The sequence below is a fragment of the Oryctolagus cuniculus genome, chromosome 1 (assembly GCF_964237555.1).
Source record: "Oryctolagus cuniculus chromosome 1, mOryCun1.1, whole genome shotgun sequence".
Lineage (NCBI taxonomy): Eukaryota > Metazoa > Chordata > Mammalia > Lagomorpha > Leporidae > Oryctolagus > Oryctolagus cuniculus.
The window spans coordinates 84617371-84625931 of NC_091432.1; the positions used below are offsets into that span (position 1 = coordinate 84617371).

The window sequence follows — 8561 nt, forward strand, 5'->3', positions numbered from 1 at the left end:
TTCTCACTTTCTGGTATATCCCTTCCTGGAAGCAAGCAGATGAAGAACACAGTCATATTCTTGGAAGCCACTAACGACAAACCCTCAGAAGGGGAACAGCCTTTAGTGTACCCACAAAAGCCCCACACAGGGGAATAATACAAGTTACAATCCTTTCGAATTATTTAGTGATTTCCAGTCAGGACATGAGGAAAATAAATATTTTTCAGTGTATAGAATATGGGAAGAAAAAGTATGTTTAGGAAAAGTTCTACAGTCTTTGTATTCCTAGTATAAACACAAACTGAAAAAGTTTAAATATACATATCTTTATGAGCCTGTAAATTGAAATGCCATTTCATTCTCTTCGGGGTAAAGGCACGATTAAAAATTGTTGACTGAAGTAAAGATCCAGGTCACAATGTTCTTAGAACTTAGCAGAGTCAAAAGAGCATATGATGAATTTGCCCCTAGAGATTATTCAACTCCATAAGCAAACATCTTCTAAATCAGTAGTTCAGCATTCCACTTCACACCAGCTTTCTTAAAACAATGGTTTCAGGGCTGGCATAGTGGCATAGCAGGTAAAGTCACTGCCTACAAGGCCAGCATCCCATATGGGCACTGGTTCCAGTCCCACCAGCTCCAATTCTGACCCAGCTCCCTCTAGTGTGCCTGGGAAACCAGTGGAAGATAGCCTAAGTACTTGGGCTCTTGCGCCCACATGGGAGACCCACAAGAAGGTCCTGGCTCCCGTCTTCAGTCTGGCCCAGGCCTGCCCACTGCAGCCATTTGGGGAGTGAACCAGCTGATGAAAGATCTCTGCATCTCCTTCCCTCTCTCTGTAACTCTATCTTACAAATGAATAAAATAAATCTTAAAAAAAAAAAAAAAAAAGAAGTCAATTAGCTAAGTCGCACACCTAAAAAAGGCATATAGCATTAAAAAAAAAAAAAAAAAAAACTGGTTTTCAATATTTTTGCTTAACAGCAGGAATCAGTATTCAAAAGAAATCGTATGTGGAAGTCATATTATATACTTAATCAAGATATAAAGCAGCAGCTCTGGTTGAGTGCTGAAAGGGTAGAGGGAGGCCCACCCACAGTTCAACCTCTCTCTACTCCTCTCTCCTACCCCCCTGCCCACCACAGGGCAAAGGGACTCCAGGATCAGTAGCCCAGATGTTGCAGGAGGGACTGACAGAAAAGTAGATGTGCTCAGTCATTACCTTAACAGACATGTGTTTTCCTACAGAAATCTTAGCGTAGTTTATGGTGATAATCTCCTCCACACTACAAAAGCCAATTTAGCAAGGTTTCAAACAGAGAAGCCTTCAGGCCCAAGCACAGAACTAAGGAAATCCTCAGAGCTACTTAGCTAGCCCCAGGACTAGACTCAGAATTTTCAGATCTACAGGTTCTCAACACATGAAGACAGGTTAGGTCTATTGGAGACAAGGTTCTCTATGCTTTGGCCCTGTACGCTTAACACAGCTTCCATTTCCTGATCTGTAGAACAGGCCTAATAATAACACCTATGTCCGAGGATTGTGGTGAGTACAAAGGAGGTAATGTCTAGAGTGGTTAGCGCTGAGCTGGAACATGGGAAGTGCTCAGTCCCTGCTAGCTGTTAGCACCCAGCACCCTAGCCCTCAAGGCATCAGCCCTGACTCAGATGACAACATACATCTCAAAGAATAATATTATCATTTTTTGAGAACCATATTGCAGCCACTAGTCACTTACGTGACCATCATTTAACATTAAGTTTTATTAATAAATAGTTTACATACCATAACATTCACCCCTTTCAAGAGTGTTAGTCAATGATTTTCACTGAATTTCCAGAGTTATGTAACAATTGCTGCAACCCAATTTCTGAATGTTTCCATCCATTCCCTAAAAAGACCCCTCAGGCCAATTTTTCTGTCATTCCTTGTTCCCAGGCCCAACCCCAGGCAGCTGCTGAACTACTTTGTGTTTCTAAAGATTCACCTGAATATTCCATATAAATGGATTCCTGTGTGGGTGGTTTTTTTGTTTTGTTTTGTTTTGTTTTGTTTTGCATCTGACTCCTTTCACTTAGCAAGTTTTTGTGGTTCATTATTGTAGTATCAGTATTTTGTTGTTTTTTTAAATTGCTCATTAGTGTTTCTGTTGTACAAATAAACTACATTTCATTTATTCATTTCACCAGTTGATGGACACTTGAATTGTTCCACTTTAGGGCTATTATGAATGAAGCTGTTTAGAAACTATCAAACTCCTTTTCAAAATGGCAACATACTTTACATTCCCACCTGCAATGTGTAAGGGTTCTCCCTCTGGACTGGCTATTGTCTGTTTTATTGATTATAGCCCTTCCATGTGGAGGAAGTAGTATTTCCTCTGGTTTTAGTTTGCATTTCTCTAATGACTAATAATGTGGAACATCTGTGTTTTTATTGACCATTCACATATATTCTTTGTAAAATGTTTATTCAGATCTTCTGCTTACTGTATAATTGAGTTATTTCTCTTCTTATGAAACTATAAAAATTCTGTATATATTTTGGATAAAAGTCCTTTATCAGATATATGATTTGCATACATTTCCTTTTGGTCTGTAGCTTATCTTTTCCTTTTTTAAATGAAGTCTTTCAAAGCTATGAACACTTAATTTTAATGAAGTATATAATTCATCATTTTTTTCCCTTATGGGTCATGCTTTTTCACATCATATTATATCCAAGATAACATTGTATCCCATACTTTTTTCTAAAGTTTTCCTAGCACTGCGCTTTACATTTGGTGTATGGACCATTTTGAGTTAACATTTTATAAGGTATAAGGATTGAGATTCAGCTTGTTACATGTGGCTATTCAATTATCCTAGAACCATTTGATGAAAAAACTTCTTTCCTCCATTGAACTGTCTTGGCACCTTTGTTGAAAATCAATTGATTGTAAATAATCAACATTTACTTATGGATTCATAATTCTATTCCATTGATCTATATGTGATTCCTTATACTAGTCTTGATTATTGAAGTTTTCCAGTTTTAATATTGGAATATGCAAATCCTCCAACTTTCAAGATGATTTTTAGCCATTTTGGGTTCTTAGAATTTCTACATAAATTTTAGGATCAGACTAACACTTTGTGATTTTTTTCAAAAAAGCTAGCTGGGATTTTGATATGGATTAAGATGACAATTCTCTCTCAATTGACCTATATTGAATCTCAGTTTGGGGTGAGTTGTTACCTTCATAATATTGAGTCTCCCAACTTGTGAACATGAAATGTCTATTTATTTCTTCTATAGTTTCAATTGGAAATCCTTCATGGTTTTTGATAGGTAAGCCTTACATTTCTTTTATTAAATTTATTTGTAAGTATTGCATGCTATTTGATGCTAGTGAAATGGAATTTTTTTAAAACCTTGTTATTTTTATTTATTTGAGAGAGTAAGAAAGAGAGGGCACGAGCTCGCATCTGTTGGCTCATTTCCTAAATGCTGGCAACAGCCAGGGCCGACCCAAACCAAAACCAAGAGTCAATCTAGGTCTAGTATGGGTGGAATGGATAGAGCTCCTAGAGTCCTCACCTGCTCACTCCCAGGGTGCACATGAGAAGGAAGCTGGAATTGGGAACACAGCTGGCACTTGAACTTAGGCACTCTGACATCGCATGCATGCATCTTTTTTTTTTTTTTTTTTTTTTTTTTTTTGACAGGCAGAGTGGACAGTGAGAGAGAGAGAGACAGAGAGAAAGGTTTTCCTTTGCCGTTGGTTCACTCTCCAATGGCCGCCGCGGCCAGCGCACTGCAGCCAGCGCACCGCGCCGATCCAAAGGCAGGAGCCAGGTACTTATCCTGGTCTCCCTTGGGGTGCAGGGCCCAAGCATTTGGGCCATCCTCCACTGCACTCCCTGGCCACAGCAGAGAGCTGGCCTGGAAGTGTCTTAACCGCTAGGCCAAGTACCCATCTCCAGGAATTTTTTTTCTTTTTTCTTTTTTTTTTTTTTTTTTGCCGGCGTACCACGCTGATCCAATGACAGGAGCCAGGTGCTTATCCTGGTCTCCCATGGGGTGCAGGGCCCAAGCACTTGGGCCATCCTCCACTGCACTCCTTGGCCACAGCAGAGAGCTGGCCTGGAAGAGGGGCGACCGGGACAGAATCCTGCGCCCCAACCAGGACTAGAACCTGGTGTGCTGGCGCTGCAAGGCGGAGGATTAGCCTAGTGAGCCGTGGCGCCAGCCGGAATTTTTTCTTAATTTCGTTACTGTTTTGTTCATTGCTACTATATAGAAATGCAATAGATTTTTATATATTGGCCTTAAATTCTGTTGTGACCTTGCTGGGCTCATTTATTCTGGTAATTCTTAATGTAAAGCTGTCTATATAGAGAATTGTGTTTTCTTTAAATAGACAGCTTTTTTTTTCTTCTTTCTTTTCATGCTGGGTGCCTTTTATTTATTGTGCTCACTTGAGTGCATCAGCTGAAAACAATACAGTGTTAAATAGAAGTGGAGAGAGTATACATGTTTGCCTCAATCCTGATTCTAAGAGAAAGCTTTCAGTCTTCCTTCACTATTGAGTATGGTGTTATCCATAGGTCTTTGATAGCCGCTTTTCATCGGGATGAGGAAGTTCCCATCTATACCAAGTTTGTTGAGAGTTCTTATTACTGGAAGTTAGATTTCTCAGTTGTGTTTTTCTGTGTCTGCTGAGATGATCATATGGTTTTTGTCCTTTATTAATGGAGTATCCTATATTGACTTTTAAAAATGATAAACCAGTATTGTGCCCCTGAGAAAAATGTTACCTGGTTGTGATGTATAATTATTTTTATTATTGCTACAATATATTCTTAAAAATTGCTGTGTATAGTTATGAAAGATATTGTTCTATAGCTTTCTTGTCATGTCTTTGGCTTTGGAACAAGGGTAATTCTCAGCTACTAGAATGAATTGGGAAGCTCTCCCTACCATTCTGCGTTATGGAAGAGTTTACAAAGGAATAGCATTATTATTTTAAATGCTGATGGAATTCACCCGTGAAGCTATCTGGACTTTGCTTTGTGGGAAATTTTAAATTATTAATAGCTTTCCTTGTTATTATTCTATTTAGATTTTACATTTCTTCTTGAGTCAGTTTCAGTGATTTATGTCTTTTAGCTCAATTTAATTTTTTAAAAAGATTTATTTACTTATTTGAAAGAGTTACAGATAGGTAGAGGCAGAGAGAGAGAAAGAGAGAGAGAGAGAGAGAGAGAGTGAGAGAGAGAGGTTCTCCATCCACTGGTTCACTCCTCAGATGGTCACAACAGCAGAGCTGCACCAATCCAAAGCCAGGAGCCGGGAACTTCTTCTGGGTCTCCCACACAGGTGCAGGGGCCCAAGGACTCGGGCCATCTTCTACTGCTTTCCTAGGCCACACGAGGAGCTGGATTGGAAGTAGAGCAGCTGGGTCTCAAATCAGCGCCCATATGGGATGCCGGCACTGCAGGTGGCGACTTTACCCACTATGCCACAGCGCCAGCCCCAATTTAATCTTCATAATAATGCCTGAAGGTAAAAATTAGGCCCATTTTATTTTGAGACTTAAGAGACTGACAGATTCTCACATATGGAAGCTAAAGTTGATCTCAAAGAAACAGATTAGTGGTTATCAGAATCTGAAAAGAGTGTGTGTGTTGGGGAGAGTGAGGGCGTGTGTAGGAATGGAGAGAGGCAGGTTAATGGGTCTGGGGTACATTTGGATAGAAGGAAAGACTTTTAACATTCTTTATTACAGTGGGATAATTATGGTCGATAACAATTCACTATTTCAATACTTAATAGAGGAGTGTGTGTTTGACACAGTGATTAAGATGCTGTTTGGGATACCTGCATCCCATGTCAGAGAGCTAGGGTTTCATTCATAGCTCCACTTCCAATTCCAGCTTCCTGCTAATGCCAACCTTGGGAGGCACAGATTCCAGCAGAAGTACTTGGTCTCTGCCACCGATGTGGGAGACCCAGATTAAGTTCTTGGCTATGGCTTTGGCCTGGCCCAGCTCCAGATGTTGTAAGTATTTAGGGGGTGAATCAGTAGATAAGAGCTCTCTCTTCTCTGCCTTTCAAATAAATAAAAAATTAAAATTAAAAAATAGTATTTTGAATGTCCATAACACAAAGAAATGAAATATGTCTGTGATAACAGATATGCCAATTACCCTGATCTGATAAATACATACTGTATACCTGTATTGAAATGCCACACTATACACCATAAATAAGTACAATTACTGTGTGTCAATTAAAAAAAATAAAGACTAAAGGATAAAATGCCAAGTTCAAATATCTAGAAAATGGCCAATCTGTGGCACTCTAAAGTCTACCTTTCTACCAGGTCATCACACTGCCTCTAAGCAGACAGAGGACTTTTTTAAAAAAGTGTTTTTTAACATTTTTTATTTGTTTTATTTGAAAGGCAAAGAGAGAGAGAGAGAGAATTCTCCATCCACTGGTTCGCCCTCCAAATGGTCACAACATCCAGGGTTAGGCCAGGCCAATACCAGAAGCTAGGACTTCCATCTAAGTCTCTCACATGGGTGGCAGAAAATCAGGTAGTTCAGCCATCATCTGCTGCCTCCAAAGGGCATTAGCAGGAAGCTGAATCAGAAGCAGAAGCAGAATCAGAGGCAGCCACTCAATCTCAGGCACTCTTTTCTCATACAGGATGCAGGCATCCCAAGCCATAACTTAACCTGCTGCACTGCCATGTCGCCTCAGTTACAGGACTTTTTAAAAGAAAAGGTAACCAGCGCCGCGGCTCAATAGGCTAATCCTCCGCCTAACGGCGCCGGCACACCAGGTTCTAGTCCCAGTCGGGGCGCCGGATTCTGTCCCGGTTGCCCCTCTTCCAGGCCAGCTCTCTGCTGTGGCCAGGGAGTGCAGTGGAGGATGGCCCAAGTGCTTGGGCCCTGCACCCCACGGGAGACCAGGATAAACACCTGGCTCCTGCCTTCGGATAGGCGCAGTGCCCTGGCCGCAGCAGCCATTGGAGGGTGAACCATCAGCAAAAGGAAGACCTTTCTCTCTCTCTCTCTCTCTCTCTCTCTCTCTCTCTTCTCTCTCTCTCTCTCTCTCTCTTTCTCACTGTCCACTCTGCCTGTAAAAAAAAAAAATAATAATAATAATAATAAAATTTAAAAAAAGAAAAGGTGACACCCTTTCCTAAGGGTTGCCACTGAAAATAAAACTATGGGCGGCGGGGGGGGGGGGGGGGGGGGGGGAGCTGGTCTATTTAAGCTTTTTTTTTTTTCCTCAAGGACTTGCCCCTGCCTGGAGTCTGACTTGCTAACAGTAGGGATGCTGTCTTAGTCTGTTTTTGGGTTGCTGTAACAGAATACCTGAGACTGAGTAATTTATAAACAACAGATGTCATTTGGTGCTCGGTTCTAGAGGCTGGGAATCCAAGAGCATGGCACGGGCCTTCTTGCTGCGTCATCCCAAGGCAGAAGGTAGAGGGCAGGAGAGCACACTCAGGAGGCAGAGAGAACAAGAGCAGGCCACTTCCATAACAAACCCATTCCCACAATAACGACTCTACTCCATGCATGAGGGCAGGACCCTTATGACTTATCACTTCTAATTGGGCCCCATGCCCCAAAGCTCTTGTACTGAGGACTAGGTTTTTAACCCATAAACTCCAGGGGCCATCTTCAAACCATAGCAGATGCTAACAAGGTCACAAAGCCTGCTTCTACCCACAGACCATATTCTCCTTACTTGAAAGCTCTACTGACATTACTGCCCAGGAGTCCCAGTACCAAGTTCACAGGTAGCACCCCCCAGGAATGCATTCAGTGAAACAGGCTGCAGCTACAATGCAAACTGACACTTTCTTCCCTTGCCTGCCAGGCAGCAGGTAGCATGGCTACAGACTAGGCTTGGAAAGAACCACACTTGTTTTTACATTGACCTCTCTAGATAAGAAGAGCTCCAAAGTCTGATGCACTGAATGTGGTTGATTTGCCTAGGAAGGAAGGAAGACCCCATCTCGAATAACAGCTTACTTGGCTCTGTGTGCTTCATAGAAAATAAAGAATTAAACTTGTCACTGATGTGGTCGGTATGTCTCTTTTTGAGTATGAAGAAATGCTATCTTAGTTCCTCACCTCTTAATATTACACTGGGGATTCGGTTTCAACATACGACTTTAGGCAGGAAACAAATATTCACATCACAGCTCCTGCCTAAAAGATTATTAATAAGATGGAGCCAAAGGGCCTATACTAAATAGACTTCTGTTGTATTTCAGGTGTGTGTAACAGGTCTCTCTCTATTATAAAATTTTATACAATAAAATGGTAAAACAGAGAAGTTCTAAGCTATAATTTTTCCCACTTGGTATGATTTCTTTTGGTTTTTTGTTTACGAAAACAAGAACTTTAATGGCTTTGAAAATCTCCTTTTCATCAGCTTAAGGAAAATCTTACAAAAATCAACACTGGGGTGGGTATTGGCACAGAAGCTGAGATGTCATTTGGGATGCCTTACATCCCATATCAGTCACCTGATTCAAGTCCTGGCTTCTTTGCTTCTGATCCAGCTT

The 8561-nt window shown here is 41.1% G+C and overlaps 1 protein-coding gene across 4 annotated transcripts in view; it reads left to right on the forward strand.

The window, feature by feature from the left end:
• DEUP1 (deuterosome assembly protein 1) overlaps positions 1 to 8077 on the forward strand; it is a 111252-nt gene extending 103175 nt beyond the window's left edge. The window contains exons 13-14 of one of the 4 annotated variants that reach the window (XM_070076734.1): positions 3284 to 3316; positions 7868 to 7885. In XM_070076734.1, the coding sequence (XP_069932835.1) occupies positions 3284 to 3313 (30 nt within the window). In that variant the 3' untranslated portion in view covers positions 3314 to 3316; positions 7868 to 7885. Of the gene's footprint in view, positions 1 to 1924; positions 2006 to 3283; positions 3317 to 7867; positions 7886 to 7936 lie in introns of those variants that run through there. The other 3 variants (XM_070076733.1, XM_070076723.1, XM_070076727.1) reach the window with 3 other exon arrangements.
• Positions 8078 to 8561: the final 484 nt, after the last annotated feature.